This window comes from Talpa europaea, assembly GCF_964194135.1.
Source record: "Talpa europaea genome assembly, chromosome: 12".
Classification (NCBI taxonomy): Eukaryota; Metazoa; Chordata; class Mammalia; order Eulipotyphla; family Talpidae; genus Talpa; species Talpa europaea.
The window spans coordinates 23520529-23543961 of NC_140079.1; the positions used below are offsets into that span (position 1 = coordinate 23520529).

The window sequence follows — 23433 nt, forward strand, 5'->3', positions numbered from 1 at the left end:
TCAACAAACTTACAAGATACTGACTATGGGCTACATCCAGGGGACATACCAGTGAATAGGATCACTGTACTTATGGAATTTTTCACTAGATTTTCCAGATATATCTCTTGAACAAGTTGAAGTGTTGCCGTGGTAGGTACATATTCATAAACACAATCGAGGTGTGAGGAGACACCATAGCACCTGGCTTCTTCCCTCAATGCACCATTAATAGGACAAAAACACACACTAGCATAATATGGATCTGGCACATTCTCTAGGGTAGGTATACCGACTGACTCTGTGGGAGTAGGATCTGTGTGATACGGATTTTGCTTGATGGGCTAGCAGGGGGCATGGAGCCTTACTGTACCTGGCTCCATCCATCTATGCTATTGTGCTTCATTTTGTCCTGTTGCTTCATGCCTTTAGTTAGGGAGGCAATTTACTTCATTTGGGAATTCTGCTTTTTGATTTGTTTCCATGGTTTCTACTAGGATGGAAAACTGGGGGACTAAAAATGGAATACAAAACTACCAATCACTAAAATGTCATGAAAACTAGGCCAGCTCATCTGTGGGGCTTTATAAAGTGCTGTCCCTTTCCTACCACAGATTGTAGAAAAGATGTAGGAGAAATCTGTTCCAGTATTGTTGGAAGCCAAGTTGGCAAATATAACTTGATGGTGGAACCACATATTAGGACATTGTCATCAACAATGGACAAAACATTTCTAGTCCTTTAACACTGAAGTTTCATTTTCAATATTGATTGCATGGTACAGAAGAAATACCATGCCAGTAAGAGTTAAGAGGACTTGGTGTAGACCTGGCTTTCCCATAACAATAGTAGTTGTGTTATAAAACAAAGAGCAAGGCATATATTGACTGAAGCTCAGTGCCACCATCTAAGATGGGTACAGGGAACAGTGGCACAGAATAAATAGAGCTCATAATACAGCCAATATGAAAAGGTGGACTATGTCCATATTACTTACCAGTTACTCACTGAATGCCTTATATATATAATGAGTTCTGAGAGAGGTAATGAGGATGAGTAAATTTCCAAACAGGTCTTTTAGAATAGTCATGTAGTAGAGGGATTTTAAAAATGGGCTTTGAAGTTAACAGGTTCTGCTGCTGAGATGTTTTGCTGCCTTATGTGCAATGGAGACCATTATTGAGTCTCTGTTTCTCAAAGCTCCTTTTGACAAAATGGAAACTCTACATTTCTGGGTGATAGGATGGTGAAATAAAGTGGCATCTGTGAGCTATTCATCATAGACCCATAGCAAAATTCTATCAATATTAGTAATACTGCTAGCATCTTGCAGGAATTGAAATGTTTATAGACAAAATAGGAGAACAGTATATACTATGTGAAACAAGAAAATGTCTTTAAGTCTGATTCATGATAGAGATGGATTATTGAAGGGTGCTTCTTGGATTGCCAGAGACTTTCACTTCCCTCAACTAGGCAAACTTGGTTGCCTAGTATAGAAAGAAATCTGTCTCAAGCTGCTTGTGATGCCCTTTGGAGATCTTGCCTAGGATGAAGGCACTGACCATAATATTAATTGTAGTTACTTATGGGTCCCAAGAATAATAGATACACAAAGTAGACAGCCTAATAGCAAATTAATATATTGCTTTAGAAGAAGCGTTTTTTATAATGTTATTTCTTTAACAGCAACAACAAAAAAAAAGGAGAATGATTTACAAACTCTGTTACAAACCCAGAATTTATTCATGAGAAGTAAGTACTGCCTTGAGGAACACCATTTTCAGGGATCTTTTTACTTCTTTGTTCCTTAAGGAGTAGATTAATGAGTTCAGCATAGGTGAGACAATATTATTTAATATTTGCACCACCGCACCAAGCAAGGGGTTGGGTGTAGACTGCAGATAGATGATGATTACAGGTCCATAGGCACAGAGGATGGCAGTGAGGTGGGCACTGCAGGTGGAGAAAGCTTTCTTCCTGCCCTCCACTGAGCGGATTCTCAAAATGGCAATCCCAATGCGTGTGTAGGAGACACAAATAGTGAACCAAAGCATTAAAGCCAGAAAACCAACAGCAGAGGAACCCACAGTCTGGGCCAGGGAGCTGTCATCACAAGCCAGGGGTAAGACAGCAGGAATGTCACAGAAAAAGTAGCCCACCTTGTTGGGGCCACAGTAGCTCAACCGAAATGTAAAGGAGGTCAGGGTGCTGGCGTGAAGACATCCCACACACCAGGCTCCCAGGACCAAACCAACACAAACTCCAGGTCTCATGATGAGATTATACCTCAGTGGGTGACAGATGGCAACAAAGCGGTCATAAGCCATCACAGAGTAGAGGCACCCTTCCGTGGAGCCCAGGAAATGGTAGAAGAAGAGCTGGGCGGCACATCCGTGATAAGAAATGGCATGGCTCTGGCCAGAGAGATAGAACAGCATCTTGGGGCAGGTGACAGATGGGAACAGCATGTCAAAAATAGAGAGGAGTCCCAAGAAGAAATACATGGGTGTGTGAAGGGCAGAGGAAGAGATAATTGCTGTAAGGATGAGTAAGTTTCCAAGCAGGGTGAAGAGGTAAATGAACAGGAAGATGACAAAGAGCAAAGTCTCTGCTCCCTGGGTCTCAGGTATTCCCAGCAGAATGAACTCCTTCAGCTCCGTGTGATTCCTCATGTTGCTGATGGACTGTTCTTGTGGAAATAGAAAAAAAAATAGCATGAATGTGGAAGCTGACCTGTGAATAAATAATACCAACATAGTCATTGTTTAAACATAAAGAAGATGTGATAAAGAAGTAGAAATTCTTCTGTGCTTTCAAACCTTGCATTGAGATATTCCTTACATGGATGGACCCAAAACAAAATGAAACATAACATTGAAAACTACTGGATTGAACTAAGAGAATGGAAGTCTGAATAGTGAGCAAATGAACTTAATGTTCACAACTAATTATCCCTCTATAATTGCCATAAAGTGCAGTTTGGTTCTCCTGATCCTTCCAGAGTATGTCTGCATGTCTGCAGTTACTCAGATTGTGGTCCAATACCCTATCAACTTGGGCACCCTCACCTCTGTTGAGAATGGTGATTGTGACACAATGCAAGGAGATATGGTCATATTTGGATATAGTTCTTTGAGCATTTTTTTTAATATTGTTTTCAAAGAGAAGAAAATAATGGTGACATCATTGGATATTATCCTGAGCTTTTAAAGTGCTTAGAAGTTAGTGGTTTAGTTGTATTATGTAGATGTTTATTTCTGTATCTGTTTGTTGAATATGAAGATGCTGCTATGGCATTCTTAATATTTTCTAACGGATGAAAATATTTAAATCCTGTAACTGTGTTTTCTGAATTTTTTCATCTAAATCTTTTTTTCATTCTGGTTAGGAAAACAATATAACATCTACCCTCTTAGAACTTTTAGTATATATAGCACAATATTGTTCACTCTAGGGACAGTGCTATTGCCCCAATCTAGAATTTATTCATCTTGTGTTACTTAAAATTTATACCTTTTGATTAGTAATTTCCCTTTCCCGCCTCACCTCAGCCCCTGGCAACCATTCTGCACTCTGGTTTTAAGAGTTTGACACTTGGTTTGTTGTAAAGAAAGAGTCAACCTAACTGAATAATCTGAGAACTTGAAACTACCACCAGGGTTTGCTGTGGTCAGCTCTGTTATGTTTGAGTTTAAACAACATTGTCTGTTGTCCAAAAGAGATACTGTTTTTACTTTCAGTTTTTATTTTTATGATAAAAATAATTTTAGAATATGATATGATAAGTGTTTTTTGAAATCGAATGTATATGAAAATTTTCTAATTTTAAATTTTGGACCCTAAATATAATTCCTGGTCAGTATATGTTTTTTCAGAATTAATATTTACAGATTAATAATTTTATCTTCTAAAAAATTGCTTTGACAAGACAGGTTAATACTATCCAAACATAAAAAAGAAATTGTTATAGAACTGGATAAATGTTCTATTTGACTGCAGAGTTCCTGAAAGTTAACAGCATAATAATTTGTGGTTGGATCTGCAGTACTGATGGTGATTATTTGACATTTAAATACTTGTTATTTAATGAATGAATGAAACCTCGGAAGTTAATTTATGGATATACTTTGGCAATAAGTTCATGAAGAGAGCTGTCTTTTGTTCACCATCATATTTCTGGGATTTGGGATATTTTTAGCTCTCAGTGTATTCAAATAGAATTTTATAATATGCTGAATGATTCCAATGACATTAGACTATATTAAGCCTTTTTTTATTAACCTCAGACAGCAGAGTTTGTAGTAAATGTACTTTTGGTATGAGATTCCATTGGAATTTAGATAGATTCTAAAGGAATTTAGATAGTCTTTGAAATGTAGAGTTTCTAATTCCTGAACTAGGAAAGATAGACTGAGCCTTAAAAATCTTCATAATTGTTGGTAACTGTTGGGTGACTCATGCTGGAGTTAAAAATATATATAAATGATAGGCAAGAGTAGAGAGCTAAGGAAAAAGTGTGGACACCCCTGAAGGGGAAGAAAAAGAAAAAGTCATTATTAGTGGAAAGTTTTATAACAACAGAAAAACATGTAAGTATGAATTATAGTAGAAAACCCTTGAACAAGCACAAAAAAACATTCACACAATCATAGGTCTAGACTTAGATTATGGGTCTTAGTTGCTTTGGTAATTTAAAGTAGAATAGCATTATACTTTGTTAATGCAGTTGACTCACTTTGCTATTTTGTCTCAAAACTATAGAGGTTTTGTTTATTACATTGGGTTCTTTGAGTGACAGTTTCTTTGCGGATTCTTGCTGGAGTATAGCCAGGAGTCATCAATATTTTCCCAGACAACTTTTGTCTTTTTCCAGTGAGGGCTCAACTGGACCTGAAGTCAATTTGTTCTTGTGCTGAAATTGTTGCAGGAAATGCATGGCCACTGGTCCCCATGGTCTGGATCAGCCATCTATTTGCTAAGTATCCTTGTAAGCTTCTGAACAATCTCAGCTAGACTCAATGAAAACATGAGTATGGAATAACTGCTATGCGACAATAATGATAAGAAAGTATATTTGCAGTAGGCAGATATGATTTTCAATCTAAGCTCTTGCTTGCTAATTTTGTGGCTTTGCTATGTTTCCGTTTGTCTCTAAAGTAGGCCATGTGTTACATTGTAAGGGTTGCTGGGTAGATTAAGCAGGGTAATGCTGAATGAGCATCTACTGCGGTATCTGTCATATCAACAGTCCCCAGCAATGGTTATTTATCCTTCACTTTGGACAGAGTAAAAAGACTTTGTAATATACTGACAATATGCACCAGAGCATATGTAATACTAAATAGCTCATCGTTTGGGGGAAAAGTTCAGAAAGTATGCAATGGACCCAGGGAAATTTCATCTGAGTTATGATGAAATTCAACAACTATAGTTTAAATATCTTTCTTATCCCCCAAATCCTGCTGAACATTCAAATCATAGTAATAAATGAATCATGCTAATGGATGGTATAATGATATGCCAGGTAAAACAAGAGTCACAGTTTTCTGTTTCTAGAGAAGTGGTAATGTTATTTTCTTTAAAATAAAAATTGAAAGCCAAGAAATTTTCCATGAAGAAAGAAATTTTCCACGAAATTTTCCATGAAAATAGCACAATTTCAGACCCATGTTTAGTTTACATGCTTTAAAAATGTTTGTCTTTATAACCTCAAATACATATTTTAAATGTTCAAACTCCTCACCATCCCTAAACACACAACCAGATTCATAGGCATCAGAGATAAACATGGAACCTAGAGTGATAATTCACACAGTAATTTAGGGTGGCTGCCATACTAGAAAAGAATACCTCTTTCCTAGAAGATTCAACTCAAATTCCAACATTTGTCTGGGATAGCCAACATGATATATTTAAAAAACCTTGGATTAGATGTCTAAAGACCTATCTTCAGGGCTTCCCTGGTGGCGCAAGGGGTTAAGCACCACAGTATGAAGCAATCCACAGCTTCTGCAGCACAAGTTCAATCCCTGGCCGGCCAGGGAGCAACCCCATGGCGCAGCAGACATCTCCTGTCTTGCCTGCTGCTCCCCCTCAGCAGTGTACTTCGGTTCAGTCTGCCTGTTCTGTTCCCCACTCTGTCTCTGGTGTATCCCATCAATCCCCCTCCCCCGCATCTCTGGCCTGTGCCCCAGCTCTTCTATGCATAAATAAATAGGTCTTTTTTCTTTTTAAAAGATTTATCTTCAAGTTCTGATTGTCGGTAGTGTCACTGTGGATTCACAAACTGTGAACCTCACTTTCTCATCTTTAAAGACACAGAAAGCATTCCCTGCACCAGTAACTCAATCTTAACTAATCATTTAAAATTTATCATTACAACTAGAATTCTTTTGAGAGTCAAAAGGGTGCTAATAATAATTAAGGCAAGACAATAGGAGCAAAATAGAAAAGTCCCATCAAACTGCTGAATAATCTCCTTGGCATAAGGCCTCTCATTTATGTTCTACAATCTATATTTGACTCACATTACTATGTCATGAAGATGTGTGATCTTCTTATAATTATACTTGGTAGATATTAGGACATTTTAAATGTTTATATTTGTTTAACAAATATATATCGTGGAAATGTTACAGATCAAATGCAATGTTGTTCATGAAAGATGTAAGGCATAATAACATACTATATATGGCTCATTACTATAATATTTGCTAAGGAGAGTGCAATGCTAATGAATTTGGGAAATAGTTACCTGTCTGAAGATGACACAAAATGGCTTATGCCTGATGGAAGTCCTGGGAGACACAGGGTAAAGTGAGAATAAAATAAGACAAAAGGCTAAACCTTGAGAAATACTCCATTTTTAGGAAAAGGAGAAGGAATGGAGCCAGAAGGGTGAGGGAAGCATGTGCCCATGAGGAGGAGTAAAAAATCTAACCTTAAAAAAAAAAAACAACCCACTAACCTTGCAGTTATACAGGTGGGTAGATGAATGATAATTTCAGTTAAAAAAAAAGAACTATGAATATTCATCAGAAATTTAGGAGAGAACAGGAGATTATCTTTACATACCTTTGTATCACAAAGATTATTATTTTCTCATTAACATAGAAATATATTTTCTCATGCCAGGGAATATTTCTAACTAATTTTTTAATCCTAAGTAAGTGTGGTGACTGGAATCTGATTGATGCTAAGCTAATGATTAATGATTAAGGGTAATAAAGATCACTGAATGTACTCCTGCATGCTATTAGATAGAATGAATGGAAGAAAGGACTCTAGTAATTGCATTAAATGAGAAGGAATCTCTTGATTATATTTTCCCACATTCCTTGCACTATAAAAGTCTAGACTGAAGATAAAATTAAAAATTGAAAAAGACAGGATGATGCTCTAAGCACTTACATGGTCAGAGTCGTGAGTGGCTCAGTAAGGACAAAAAATATATTCCCCCTCCTTTTGTCTTCAATTGCTTCTATCGAATTGGGTCTGATTTCCTTAAGGGCTATACAATTAGGCTTGAGTTCTCTACTACAGAGCCCAAAATGGTCCAGGTTTTCATTCTACACACACACACGCACACACACACACACACACAGAGGACGCTGTGCTTGTGATGTTGCCCTGTCACCTAGGGTGATTTCCTTAGAGTTCACAGAAGTAAAAATATCTTTGACCTTTACAGGTCTCTCTCGGGTCCCATTCATGATACATCCCAAGACACAGGGAGCAGGAGCCCTCAGAGTAAAGGGAGCAATTAAGTGCTGGGTGTTGGGAGAGTTTGGGAGTGGGAAAATAGTACACAGTAATTGAGATAATCTTTACATGAAATAGCAATTAAAGAGGTTGTGGGTTGTCCCTGGCCACCCTGTTTTTCTGTTCTGGGTACACATCCCAAGGACCCTTTTGTTCTCTCTGATTTGCTATCAGTCATGTTTTCCAGTTTCTCCCTATCTGTCATGTTCTCCCGATTCCCTAACCTCTGCATGGCTGTGGAAAAGATTTTAACAATAAAAAGAGCATCCACCTTGGTGTCAGAAAGTTCTGATATGAATACACGCTATCACACATTAGCTATGTGTCTTTAAAACTAAAGGTATCTGTCTTATCTGAGTTAATATTGTAATTTGTAAAATTGATTTATATTAGGATTTTATAGGGAAGATGAAGATTAAATGAGATAATGCTTATAACTTTCCTGACACATAATACTTGCACCTGTAATTTATTATTTCTTGAAGGTATTATACATTCTAATACTCAATTTCATTGCTAGAATCTATCTTTTTTTGTTACTCTCTCCTAGCCTTTGGAGTTTTAAAATGAGTTAGTGGGTTTTTGTTTTGTATTTTTGGTTTGTTATCTGGTTGTTGTTTATTTTAACTGCTAGTGATTAAAGGAGGGAAAAACATAAGAATCCTCAGAATTTTTTCCTAATTTCCTATTCCATATGGAATCTAAATGACTTATGATATTTCATGTTCTCAGCATTCAACTTGATCAATTAAAAAATGGGATAGTGGAATTAACATTTGTAGAGGGCTCTCTTGTGACAGGTCTTACATTCTAGTCTTTAATCCATTTTTAGTTAATTTTTGTGTATGGTGTGAAATAATGGTCTAGTTTTATTCCTTTGATATGACTCTTCAGTTTCCCAACACCATTTGCTGAAGAGATTTTTCTTTCTCCACTGTATAATCTTGTTATCAGGGAAATGGAGATCAAACCTACAATAAGATACTAACTTACACCTGTGAGAATGACCTATATCAAAAAACCAGAAACAGCCAGTGTTGGTCAGGATGTGGAGACTGAAGAAGGCTCATAATGGTACAGTCCCACTGTTGGTGGGAATGTACATACTCTGGTCCAGCCCCAGTGGAAAACCGTATGGACATTTCTCAAATATTAAAAATAGATCTATCATATGATCCAGCAATTCCATTCCTAGGTATCTACCCAAAGAATGCAAAACACCAAGTAGAAGGGATCTATGCTCTCTTGTATTTACTGCAGCACTATTTATAATAGCTAAATTATGGAAACTACCCAAGTACCCAATGACAGATAAGTAGATTAAGATAAAATACTGCTCAGCTATAAAAGATGAAATATTGCTATTTGTGACAACATGGATGGAACTGGAGGGAATTGTGCTAAGTGAAATAAATCAGAAGGAGAAAGATAAATATTGGATGATTTCATTTCTTTGGAATATGGAGATACAAAGAAACTGACAAAACTAAGCCAAAGAAACCCTAGAAATCTGACTGTAGAATTGAGGTTACCAAGAAGGAAAGTGGGACGCAAAGGCAGAAGGGATTCAGTGGACAATAGTAGGAGATTATGGGTGCTTTGGTGGTGGGTGTGTTGTGATAACATACATCTGAAGAGGTAGAAACCTATTCTCCTAAATTGTATGCAGTATTGTAAACTAATGTTACTTCAGTAACTACTACAATAAAAGAAAGAATGCAAGATTGCTCTCATGAATCAGATATTGGAGAAAAAATTGCTGAGCTGTGACTATTCCCTTCATTGTCAATGAACCCTTGGACGCTTCTACCTTCTGGTTATTGTGAATAATGCTGTTAAGAACATGTTATAAATAGGAATATCTCTTCAGGACCATTTTGGATACAAACCCAGAAGGGAATTGCTGGACCCTATGGTAATTCTATTCATAAATCTTTGAGGAAGAACTCACTGTTTTCCATATCGCTGCACCATTTTACATTCTCAGCATAGGCATATGGGGTTCAAATTTTCTACACCCGAGTCAACATTTCTTTTTCTTTTACTTTTTATTCATGGGCAGTCATATAATTGCTTGGAGGTGGTATCTCATTGTGCATTCAATTTGCATTTTCATAATTATTAGGGAGATCAAGCATCTTTTTATTTTGTGTTTTTTGGGGGAAGGGTCTATTTTATTTAAGTCTTTGGCCCTTTTTTGCAAATCTTGTTTTTTTTAAGATTTATTCATACAAGAACTGGGGTACAGACTAGTGGTGTGGGGGTTGAGAAGATTCACCAGAGACATAGTGGGGAGCAGAACAGGCAGTCTACTGACATACACTGCTGAAAGGAGCAGTGAGCGAGACAGGAGAGGTCTGCTGTGCCATGTGGGTTAACTTTCTGGCTGGGGATTGAACTCATGGTATAATGGCTGCTGATAGCTTCATAGTGCTGAGACTTAACCCCTTGCACCACCAGGGAGGACCTCTTGTTATTTTTTTTGTTGGTGATTTTGGAGTAAGTTTATAAAGTTTTATGTGCATATATCCTGTATTTTAAATAAAATAGTACTAAATTTTTTGATATAGGAAAGATGTGTTTTAAAGATAATTCTTCAATGCAAAAGTCATTACACACTGATTTAGAAAAGGCAAAAAAAAAAGTGGGGAGACTCAGATCATCAGGTAGTGGCTTTCATATGTCTTCATTTAACTTAAATATAGTTATTTATTTAAATTAGTGCATGTTGTTTTCTGTGTACTAATTATTTTATCTGTTTTCCCCTTTGCATATGAATAAACATGCACCTACATCATAATTTAACAGCAAAGTAATATCCAGTAATTTATTCAATGAACATTCCCAAGAATGTGGTGATATGAAGATTAAATAAGTTGATATTTGTGAACTATATATCACAATGTCTAGAAAACAGATTTTTTTCTGTTAATGTTGATACTATTCCAGGACATGGAAAATTGAAATGTTTATAGGTGGAAAAGGGGAACAGTTACATTATAAATGGATCAAGAAAAATGAAGTGGTGGGAGATGAACTGTTGTAGAATGCTTCTTGGAATCAGAGCCTCATTATTCTTTTTTTTTTTTAAAGATTTATTTGTTTGTTTGTTTGTTTGTTTATACATACAAGCACTGGGTACAGTCAGAAGCGCGGGAGGGCGAGAGAATTCACCAGAGCAAGAGCGGGGAGCAGAGCAGGCAGAAGGACCTAACTACACTGCTAAGGGGAGCAGCGGGCGGCAAGAGAGGTCTGCATGCCATGTGGGACCCGCCTCCGGTGACCGGGGAGCAGTCGGGGATCGAACTGGCGCCGCATAGACTGCGGGCAGCTTCGTAACCCAGCGCTCAACCGCTGCGCCACCGGGGAGGCAGAGCCTCATTATTCTCAATCAGGTTAAACTGGCTGTTCTTATTGTACAAGAAGTCCATCTCCCATGGCTGGCTATGCACTTTGAATTTCTTAAAAAAAAATATTTATATATGCACACAAGAACTGAGGTATAGGCCAGAGGTATTGGAGGGGGGTGAGAGGACTCACCAGAGACAGAGTGGGGAACAGAACAGTTAGATCTACTGAAATGCACTGCTGAGGGGAGCAGTGGGAGAATGAAGCAGGAGAGGTCTTCTGTGCCATGTGGGTCACCTCCCTGGCTCAGCATCAAACTCATGCTGCAATGGCTGGAGATAGCTTGATAGCACTGTGTCCTTAACCCCTGTGCCACCAGGATGGCCCCTGTACTTTGAATTTCTTACCCATTATTAAGGCAATAAGGATAATCTTAATCATAGAGGTGTATGTGTAGGCACAGGGTTTATACAGACAAACAGAAAATCTTAGAGAACAAAATATAATATAGTGGAGGAAGCATTTTCTATTACCTGCTTATTACTTAAGAAGTTGAGATAGGATGTAGGATGATATTCTTAACTGACAGCAAATCCAAAGCCCATTACAAAACCTGTAATTTATTCCAGGGAAGTAAGTACTACCTTGTGGAACACTCTTTTCAGGGAGTTTTTTACTTCCCTGTTCCTCAAGGAATAGATTAATGAGTTCAGCATAGGCGACACATAATTATTTAACATTTGTACCACAGCATCCAGCAAGGGATTGGGTGTAGACTGCAGATAGATGATGATTACTGGTCCAAGGGCACAGAAGATTGCAGCCAAGTGGGCACTGCAGGTGGAGAAAGCTTTTTTCCTGCCTTCCACTGAACGAATTCTCAAAATGGCAATCCCAATATATGTGTAAGAGACACAAACAGTGAACCAAAGCATTAAGGCTATAAAGCCAATATTAGTGGAACCTACAGTTTGTGCCAGGGAGCTGTCATCACAAGCCAGGGGTAAGACAGCAGGAATGTCACAAAAGAAGTAGTCCACCTGGTTGGGGCCACAGTAGGTTAATCGAAATGTAAAGGAGGTCAGGATGCTGGCGTGGAGACAACCCACACACCAGACTCCCAGGACAAAACCAACACAAACCCCAGGTCTCATGATGAGATTATACCTCAGTGGGTGACAGATGGCAACAAAGCGGTCATAAGCCATCACAGAGTAGAGGCACCCTTCCGTGGAGCCCAGGAAATGGTAGAAGAAGAGCTGGGCGGCACATCCGTGATAAGAAATGGCGTGGCTCTGGCCAGAGAGATAGAACAGCATCTTGGGGCAGGTGACAGATGGGAACAGCATGTCAAAAATAGAGAGGAGTCCCAAGAAGAAATACATGGGGGTATGAAGAGCAGAGGAAGAAACAATCGCTATAAGTATAAGTAAATTGCCAAGCAGAATGAAAAGGTACATGGATAAGAAGATGACAAAGAGCCCAGACTCCACTCCCCTTGTGTCAGGTATTCCCAGCAGAATGAATTCAGTCAGCTCTGTGTGGTTCATCGTGCTCCTGGAGGGGAGGTCTGCGTGGAAACAAAAGACACTAAATCATAGATGTAGAGGCTGATTTGTGAAAGACACAGACCAATTCATTCATTGTCACCAATCTTAAAGATGAGGGTCCTCCCTGGTGGCTCAATTGGTTGAGAAGCAGCACTATGAAGCTATCTGCAGCCACTGCAGAACGAGTTTGATCCCTGGCCAGGGAGCTATCCACGTGGCACAGCAGACCTCTCCTGTCTCGCCTGCTGCTCCCCTCAGCAGTGTATTTCAGTACATTTGCCTGTTCTGCTCCGTACTCTCTCTGGTGAATCCTCTCACCACCCACACCTCTGGCCTGTACCCCAGTTCTTGTATGCATAAATAAATAAATCTTAAAAAAAATAAAGATGATGCAATAAGAAACAGGAATTCTACCAAAGACAGTTAGGAGCTGTTACAGTAAATTTTTGCCTTTATATCTCAAGATACCATATTCCTTTATGAATATGAATACAAAACCAACCAAACGTTCATACGTTGAATAACTGAATAGGCTTTGAGGACTGAACCAAAGAACATACTTTAATATTACAACCAACAGTGTAACACTGTTGTAATAAGAGCCCTAAAATAGACCAGTCTGGAAGCTTCCTCTTGATTCCTTTGCAGAGAATGTTTCCAGCACTCAAAGATGTAGTCAAGTATAATATAAATCCATCAAAGGTCATGTTGGACACTTTGGATAAGAACAATGGATTATGATAAGTGAAATTAACTTTCGGATTAGTATCAGTCTGTTTGAATTTATTTCTCAGTTTGAACATTTTCTTAATGGCACATCTTTTTTGAGTGAAAAGAAACTATTGCACATTTGGATATTATCTTAGCATTTTAATTGTTTAGGATTTCACAATTTTGTTGTGTTTTCTACTTTAATTTTCTTGCATTCTGATGTAAAACCAAATTTTTTGGCATTCTGGTAAGAAATAATTTTATTTTCATTTTAAATAATTTTATGTGTTCCGGAAGGAAAACAATGTGAGAGCTACCTTGAACACCATTTCAGTGTACAGTACAATATTGTCGATTGTCACGGTGTGCTACAGCAGGTGTATAGAGACTTTGTGCCCTTTGACTAGTAACCCCTTGCTCTCTCCACACCACTGTCCTCGCTCTGCTTCCGTGATTTGCTTGTTTTATTTTAAAACAAAAAATCCATTAAATGGAGATGGCTGAGTACATGAAGTCACTCATGTTTCTTGTGCTTTGGTTAACTGTGTATTGAATGGAATTGAATTCAGGTTCTGCTATGCTGTGAGGTGCCTGAGAGCAAATGCTATCATTTGTCATTGAATCTGCAGTATGCAGCGGTGCCTGTGAGTAGCTGGCATTAGACAGTTGAATAGAAAGTTAGAAATCACAGCCACCACCAAAGCACCCATAAGCCTCCACCATAGTCCACTGTATATCCTCTCCCTGTGCCCCCAACCCCCTTTGAGCTTTGGTAACCTCAGTTATATTCAATTTTAGGAGAAGGAAAGGGAGTCATTTAAAAAGAAATATATATTTTCTTCTGAGAATTTGGATAGACCTGGAGAATGTCTTTTACATTGTATCAAAAGGTTTAGTATGTCCTCCATCTTTGCTATTGTTCCATTTCCACAGAAACATATTTTCTCTGTGTCAGATAATATAGCCAACCTATTTTTCAACCCTCGGTAACTGTTTGGTTCTTGGAATGCTGAATTAATGAGTAATGAATAACAACCTGGCATGCTCACTGATTGAGGTAATAAAGGATAAACTCTAGTCATTGTATAGAAAGACAAGGAAGCCTTCATTGAGATTTCTTCCACAACCCTTGCTAGGCAGATTCTAGGGTGAGGATAAAGAGTTAACATGGAAAGATGGAGAAATGCTCAGAACACTTACGTGCTCAAGGTGTGGTGACTGGTGCAAGTAAGGAAAACAATTATTTTTCCACTTCCTTTGCTCTAGTATCTTCCATAGAGCTGTGGAGATCTCCATCCCAATCATATTTCTTTCTTAGGTGCCATGGAATTGACTTGGTTTCTGAAAATCCAGGCCACACATGGCCTGTTGCATTCAGAATCACAGACAAGGGAGGCTCTGTATTTCATATCTGCCCTGTCATCTAGGGCAATGTCCTCCCAATTAACAGAAGTAAAAATGTCCTCTAGCTTTTGGATTTGAAATTATCTAGTAGCCCCTCTGGAGCCCCAGCCAGGATATATCCTGAGACTCTGAGCAGGGACCCTCTGAACAAAGGGAACAATTAAATGTTGAGTATCAAGAAAATAAGGAGTGAGCACATGGTTTACAGAAATCAGGATAAACTTTAAAGGAACTAGGAATCAGGGAGGTCATGGGTTTTCCCCAGCTAACTTGTATTTCTATCTGGGTACACATCCCATGGGACCCATTTGTTCTCTATAGATCTCAGGGATTTAATCCTTGAAGGTGCCCAAATCAAACCATCCCAAGACTCCCAGGATTAATCTCCTCTAGAATCCCTGCAGATTATTTTGAGTTAAGTGCAATTAAGGCCCCAGAAGCTGAGGAGAAGCTTTTGTCTTTATCTGAGTCCTTTACCCTTCCATGATGGACAAAGAAGAGACCGTTGCTCTCTAATCTTTTACCCTTTCCCTATTTGAAGCAGCAATCACTGCTTTCATTTCATTTTTATGACCTAGAAAAATGTAGTTTGGGGCTTATCATCCAGGTGTTTTTATTTGGAAGTACATCCTCCATATTTGACAATCTCATCATTACTTGGAGAGTAAAAATGAAGTCATCCTCTGCTTGACATGTTTAGTCTTCCCCCTCCTTAAACCTTGGTGAATTGTGCCCATTAAGTTGGATTTTGAATTTCTATCCCTTTCTCTCCAGCTGCAATTGAGACCTACATAATCATTGTAGAATACCTCACCCCTGACTCCTTGAATAAATGGATTTTAGTTAGTTAGTAAATGGATTTTTTCCTTAGCTAATCTATTATATGCTGTTTTGATTACTTGTTTAGCCTGAGAAGAACCCAGAGGGGTGGAGAATTTTTCCCTTTTTCCCTATACCCAGACACGTGCTTATCTGTCATTGTTCCCCAGTGTCTACCAACCTATTCCCATAGCTCTTACATTGTGGAAAAATTGAAACATAATTACTTACATTGCAATTAGAGATTTTTCTTGCTTTCTCAGGCTTAATACTACCCCATGTATGTGTATATATGTACATATATGTATATACATATGCATATACATTTTGTTGTTTATGACTAGTGCTCATTTGGATTGTTTCCACCTCCTGATTATTGTAGATAATGGTGCTATGAACATTCTATAAATGTGAATATTTCTCCAAGACCCTTTTGGCTGTATACCAAGAACTGAAATACTTGAATCACATGGTAACACTATTTTTAAATATTTTGAGGACACACCATACTATTTCCATAGTGGTTGTACCAGTTTACATGCCCACCAACAGTGTACAAGGGTCCAAGTTTCTCCACATCCTAGCCAACATTTACATTCTTTTCCCTCCACAACAGCTACCTTAATTGGTGTGATTGACTTCTTTGTGCATTTATTTGCATTTTCCTAGTGAGTAATGATATCAGTATCTTTTAAGATACTGGTCGGCCATTCCTATGTCTACTTTGGAGACTACTTAATTTCTTTGACATTATTTTGTTGTGGATGAAGTAGCACTTTAAGAAGTAGTGTTGTACATTGTTTAAATATTATATGTTGCTTGCTTTACTAAAGTTTTAGATATAGAAAGATTTAAACTCTTAAATTTGCATTTTAAAAATACCAAATTGGGGCCAAAATAAGGGGGTTGCAATTGTATGGGGAATATAAAAATAAAATTAAAAAAAAAAATACCAAACTGTCAATACAACACTAATTAAGAAGTGGCAAATTAGAATATATATTTAAATTAGTGCACATTAATTTGGGTCCCATTTATTCTCTCATGTACCGTGTTCCTCTCTTTATGTGAATAAATGTACAAATAAACCACTGTTTGAATGCCAGAGTAATGTCCATTCATTCAACTAAGCATGGACGCTTGCTATATCACTGGAATATGTTCTGTTGAAGCCAGTGTACCCTGTTATTTTAGCCCTTGAATCAGCACAGGTTGTTGTCTCACCAAGCTGTAAAAAGGAATTCGCAGACTTTTTAGACAAGTAAGCAGAGAAAATAAAACTTTATTGAAGAAAGTAAAGAACAATTTATTTAAAGGAAGAAAGCAATGACTCCCAGATGCGCTGTACCTGGGAGGGACAAAGAAGCCGCTGTGGGCCTGTGTCTGGGTATTTAAACTTTTATTTAATTTTTTTTTTCTACTCTAAAATCTCAGCATCCTACTTGGTAACTGGCACGCTCTCCTAGTGGCCATATTCCTCTGGGCAGCTGGGTCCATTCCCCCGGCTGTTATCTTAGCATTTCTCCTTTTCCTCCCCTGTTCAAGATCTTTATTCTCTCAAGATTTACCATCCATGTTTATTTAGTCCTCCTGGACTTGATGCTATCCTTATCTCTGGAGTATGTTTTGGTTAGCACCTTTTAGAATTGACTGTCCTGATCTCCCAAGCCTCTTTAACTCTCCCGAAGTCCCTGCCTGCACTGTCCCTAACTTGCCCTAGGACGTAACCCTAACTTGAACTCAGACTCACTGTGGATACCATTTGTCACAACATGGAGGAAACAGGGGGCATTAGGCTAAATGAAATAAGCCAGAAGGAGAAAGACAAATAATGGATTTTTCAGTCATATCTGAAATATAAAGAACCAAAGCAAAACCAAATTTGAAAAAAACAACAACAAAACAACACAACAGGGCCTCCCCGGTGGCACAGCGGTTGAGCGCTGGGTTGCGAAGCTGCCCGCGGCCTCTGAGGCGCCAGTTCGATCCCCGGCTGCTCCCCGGCCATGGGAGGAGGGTCCCACATGGCGCGCAGACCTCTCCTGCCACCCGCTGCTCCCCTCAGCAGTGTACTTCGGTCCTTCTGCCTGCTCTGCTCCCCTCTCTGGCTCTGGTGAATCCTCTCACCCTCCCACGTTTCTGACTGTACCCAGTGCTTGTATAAACAAACAAACAAATTTTTAATTAAAAAAGAAAAAAACAACCGTGAAATCTGACTATGGAAGTGACACTACTAGAGAGGGAGGATAGGAGCGCGGAGTAAAAAGGGAAGGAGGCCAAATGGACTATGGTGGAAGAATATAGGTGCATTGGTAGTGAACAGGATGTGATAACATACATGTGAAGAGGTGTGAACCTGTACCTGTAAATCATATACAGTGGCATAAATCAATATAACCTCAATAATGTACAATTTACCTGAGTAAGAGAGACAAATGTGATCTCTACACTTTTGGGATTTCCCATTGTATAGCAAAGAAACTGGTGGCTGTGTGATGCATATCTACCCATAGATGCTCTCCAGATTTTACCAAATATCATAGTGGGTTCTTCTGCCAATTCCCAGAATTAATAGTACAACAAACATATACTAGAATTGCTCCCATATCTTTTAAGGTATGTAGTCACAAAATGTAAAATTTTGCCCATCAGGTGGGTTCTTGTGTCCAAGCTTTTGAGAAATAATCACCGAAACACGGGACAGAAGATTAGTAAGCTCAGGTTTATTGCAAGAAAGTAGGAGGGGCGTCTAAGGGAGGAGCTTGTTACTGTTGGGAGTAGTTTACTTTCATAATTTCTCAAGGGGTCTTTTTCCTGTTCTGGTGCTTTTCCAGTATCCCCCTACTGTGTGCCTCTACATGCCTCTTGTGGTTACCGGCCTCTGCCTGCAAGCTCAGTGGCTAGCAGCCTTTGCCTGTCAGCTTTCTGCTTCCTCAGGCACCCAGCCTCAGTCTATCTGACACCCAGCTCTTGCAGGCCAGCTCTCTAGCCAGCTGACTCTCAATAATAAGATTCTTTATGATCTTGATTTTACTAATCATATTAGTAGGGACAATAGAACCTTATATTTCACCCTAAATTGTGTAGCTAAGGTTGAATGGGATTCATTTTTTCCTTTTATCACACTTTTTTTGTAATGCAGAAATTTATTTTACTTGGGACTTTCACTTTTTTTGGTTCTGTTTTAGTGGTTTAAAATAGGATAAAAATGAGTAATAAAAGTGGAGTATACAAACTAAAAAAATACTAAAATATCTTGATACTAATGTGTCTGTGGATTCTACAAAAAATATTGCCCCTTCTTCCTCTCTGGATTCAGAAGAATGCACAAATAATCATCAACTCTAGTATTGCTGGAAACCAGATTTGACAATATAACTTGGTAAAAACCAGATGAGCATGAACCCCATATTTAGGTTATCATATTCTTTAACACTGGACAGGAAGCCTTCCACAATTCATTCACACTGCAGAGTAATTTGGGATACTGGCAGCATAGCGCAGTAATAATACCAGCCCAATAAGAGTTAAGAGGGTGGTCAAGGCCTGACTTTATCATAACTAGATGTGTTATCAAGGGTAACACAGTTAGCTGTATCTCTGTGCTACCATCTATAGATGGGTGCAAAGGATTATGGCACAGAATAGATGGAGATCACAGTAAAGAAAAGAATTAAACATGACCTATGTAAGTACATATTTTAAGTTATTTATTAAACATCTTCAATGTATCATGTGCTCAGAGAGAATGACAATGAGTAAATTGCCATGTACATCTTTGTGGGCAATCATCTAGTAAAGGGATAAGAATAGGGTGTTTGTATTTAAGTGAATCTGAGTTATGGTCTTTTTTTTTTTTTTTTAATGTTCAACCTTAGGTCAATTAACTGAAACATTTAATCCTCAAAGCTTTTTTCTTTTAAATGGAAACTCTATGGGTGGGGGTGCTCTTAAGATTAAATAAGATAACATTGTAAAATATTCATTACATTGCCTGGAAAACAAATCATTTTCAATAAATATTTTAGTTAATACTACTCCTGGTAATTTGAAGGAATTGAAGTAGTCACAGGCAGAAAATATTTAACAGGCACTCTGCTAAGTATGGTAAGTAAAATACAATGAAGTTTGATTTGGCAAAGAGATGAACTATTGAAGTATAGTTTCTTGGGTGGCCATAGATCCTCATTATCCTCAACCTGCAAACATGCCTCAAACCTGCCCAAATATGGGAAAAGAAATCTGTCTCCAGATTCTTGCTATGTCCCTTTCGTTCCTTACCCAGATTAAGGTGCTGAGGATAATATTATTTAGAGTTACTTACAGACTTCAGGAACTATAGAGACACATTCAAAGTGGAAAAGCTAATAGGAAAAGAAATATGATTTACAGGAAGGATTTTCTATTACCTGCCTTTATGAGCAGAGAATATGAGGATGACGAGAGACAATAAAATCCCAAATTCAATCACAAACCTTTACTTTATTCCAGAGAAGTAAGTACTGTTCTGTGGAACACTCTTTTCAGGGAACTTTTCACTTCCTTGTTTCTTAAAGAATAGATTAATGAGTTCAGCATGGGTGAGACAATATTATTTAATATCTGCACTACAGCATCAGTGAATGGTTTGGGTTTGGGCTCCAGGTAGATGATGATTACAGGTACTAGGGCACAGAGGACTGCAGCCAGGTGGGCACTGCAGGTAGAGAAAGCTTTCTTCCTGCCCTCTGTTGAACGGATTCTCAAAATGGCAATCCCAATGCGTGTGTAAGAGACACAAAGAATGGACCAAATCATTAAGACCATAAAGCCAACATTAGTGGAACCCACAGTCTGGGCCAGGGAGCTGTCATCACAGGCCAGGGGTAAGACAGCAGGAATGTCACAGAAGAAGTAATCGACCTGATTGGAGCCACAGTAACTCAACTTAAAGGTTAAGGAAGTCAGGATGCTGGCATGAAGACAACCCAACCACCAGACTCCCAGGACAAAACCAATACAGACTCCAGGTCTCATGATGAGATTATACCTCAGTGGGTGGCAGATGGCAACAAAACGGTCATAAGCCATCACACAAAACAAGAAATTTTCAGTACAACCTAAGAAATGGTAGAAGAAGAGCTGGGCAGCACATCCATGATAAGAAATGGCGTGGCTCTGGCCAGAGAGATAGAACAGCATCTTGGGGCAGGTGACAGATGGGAAAAACATGTCAAAAGTAGAGAGGATTCCCAAGAAGAAATACATGGGGGTGTGAAGGGTAGGGGAAGAAACAACTGCAATGAGGATGAGTAAATTGCCAAGCAGGGTGATGAAGTATATGAACAAGAAAATGACAAAAAGCAAAGTCTCTGCTCCCTGTGTCTCAGGTATTCCCAGCAGAATGAACTCAGTCAGCTCTGTATGATTGCTCATATTCCTGGAGGGTTGGTCTGGATGAATGTAAAAGACATGAAAGCATGAAGATGAGTTCGATTTGTGACAGAAAAGACCAATACATTCATCATTACTAATCACTCTTCAAACAGAAAGATGTTGAAGTTAAGAACTAGAAATTTAGCTGAAATATTTAGAGGCTATAAGGCAAATCCATGTCTTCCTATATGGTGAAATATTGAACATATGAGAGCAAAAATTTTTATACTATACAGATCAACATAGTTTGATGCATGTTCATAACCAATTATGCAAAAAAATGCACTAAATTAGACTACCCTATAAGTCTGATCCTACTGATTCCTTTACAGAGCATATCTGTAATTAATTTAATAATTGGTCTAATATCCAAAATATTGATCAAAGGTCAATATGAGCAATAAACTCCTGTGATGAGAATAATGGATTGTGATAGATTAAAATAGTGTATCATTCCTATTGGATTATTTGTTTGAGCATTATCTTAGTTGGCAATATGCCTTTGACTTAAAAAGAACTAAAAGTGGTAAAATTAGATATAATCCTGGGGTTTTAAATTCCTTAGAAGCTAGCAGATCGTTGTGTCATGTGGATGGTGAATTTTAGTGAAGTTATGTCATTTATGAAGGTGTAAAGATAGACTATTTAATCTTTGCTAGAAATCAGAATTTTTGAATCCTAGTACAGTGAGACATCGCAATTATGCAACTCTTTGAGTGTGTTTTCTCCTGCCTTAATTTTTTTTCTATTAAGACATGTACAATATTTTATTAAGACATGTACAATATTGTATAGCAGATCTCTTGAATTTATTTAGATTTGCATTACTGAAAACTTACATGCTTTTATTTAGGCATCTCTCCATTTCTGCTCATCTCTGCCCATGGCAAACACCAGTATGCATTCTGCTTCTGAGTTTGACAATTAACTTTATTTTAAAGGAAAATGTCACTTAAGTGAATATGTGAAGGACATGAAACTGCCACTAGGGTGCGCTGTAGTCAGCTGTCACACTATTTATCTTTAAGGTGCTTGCCAATTCCAAAAACATGTTTTCCATTTTTTAGGTTCTTTTTTTTTGATATTCAAAAGATAAGAAAATTGGTTAATTATCGTGACTTGGCTTCTATATACAATTCTATATACAATTCCTTCAATATACAATTCAGTCTCTCTGAATCCCTTAATAGTTACTGACTCCTAATAGCACATTCTGAAACAACTGGAAGTGTTCAAAAAGGGTAATATTATCCACATATACAAAAGAAATTGGATGGAACTGAATTCAGATTGTATCTGACTATATTGAGACTATATTGGTGTGTTTGCAGTATTATCACAGTGACTCAATAGCTGGCAATATATATTTGTTAGATAAAAGACTGCATGAAAAGTTGTTATATGGTATAAGTACTCCATAAAGATTCTGTTTTAAATTAAACAGTATAATGCAGTGTAATGCATCAGATAGTCACTGCTATAGGGGAATGGTAATAAGGGAAGATAACATTTATGAAGCAGGCAGATTTGATTTTTAAACCTAAACTCTTGTTTACCTATTTTTTGACTTTGCTGTGTTTCATTTTATCTGTCTTTAAAACAGGGTTGTATTACAATCCAAAACTGTTAGTAAACAGGATAATATAGTATGAGACTCTCAAGTATGTCTGTCACATTTCAGGTCCCTAGGAATTGTTATTTACCTCTTTATTCTGGGCAAAAGTAAAAATACTCATGTAATGCTCTGACTTAATATTGGCATCAACATAGCTAATGCTAAATAACTCACAGTTTGGGGCAAGTGTTTATTTAGTAAATGCAGCTGTGGACATAATGGTCTCCTCTTAATTTTGCTGAGATACAAATAAAACCCATAATGGAGAAGTTTGGGAACCATGGCTTAAATGTCTTTCTCATGTTTCATACCCTATAAAAAAGCACTCAACCTTCCAAATCACTGAAAGTACTGTAAAATGTGAATCATGATAATGTGATACAGTGATCTGTAACGTATCAGTCTATAAGGTATTTGTAAATAGGAGTCACATTTCTGTTGGTTATAGAGCAGTATATTTTCTATAAGACAGCAGTGGAAAACTATGAGTAATATCTCATGAAAAGAATACTATGTTAGACTGAAGTTTTATATACTATATATTAAAAATATTTTTCCTTATAAATGACAGACTTCATGAAAGATTCTGATATATACAACATGCTACATATAGTTCATTATTACTATATTTTCTACAGAGAGTCTCATGTTAAAGAATTTGGGAAGTAGTTACCTGCATGAAGATGACAGTCATTGTCTTAAGCCAGAAGGTCACAAGAAAGATAAGAAAAAGTCAGGACAACATAGGGTTGGAAGTCAAACCTTGAGCCATACTCCATTTAAGGAAAAGGAGCCTTTTAAGATGAAATATGTACATTCTTCAGAGAA

General features: G+C 37.9%; 2 protein-coding genes across 2 annotated transcripts; both read right to left on the bottom strand.

Annotated features, from left to right (window-relative positions):
- Positions 1-1721: 1721 nt before the first annotated feature.
- On the bottom strand, positions 1722-2654 carry LOC311181441 (olfactory receptor 10N1-like; the record flags this gene model as incomplete). The annotated part of the gene is made up of 1 exon (XM_084249913.1): positions 1722-2654. The coding sequence occupies one exon, from the start codon at positions 2652-2654 to the stop codon at positions 1722-1724; it is 933 nt and encodes a 310-aa protein (XP_084106039.1).
- A 9057-nt stretch (positions 2655-11711) lies between these two features.
- Positions 11712-20990, bottom strand: LOC311181442 (olfactory receptor 10N1-like; the record flags this gene model as incomplete). Its single annotated transcript, XM_084249914.1, has 2 exons — positions 11712-12508; positions 20855-20990. 2 exons carry the CDS (start codon positions 20988-20990, stop codon positions 11712-11714), a joined length of 933 nt encoding a protein of 310 aa, XP_084106040.1.
- Positions 20991-23433: the final 2443 nt, after the last annotated feature.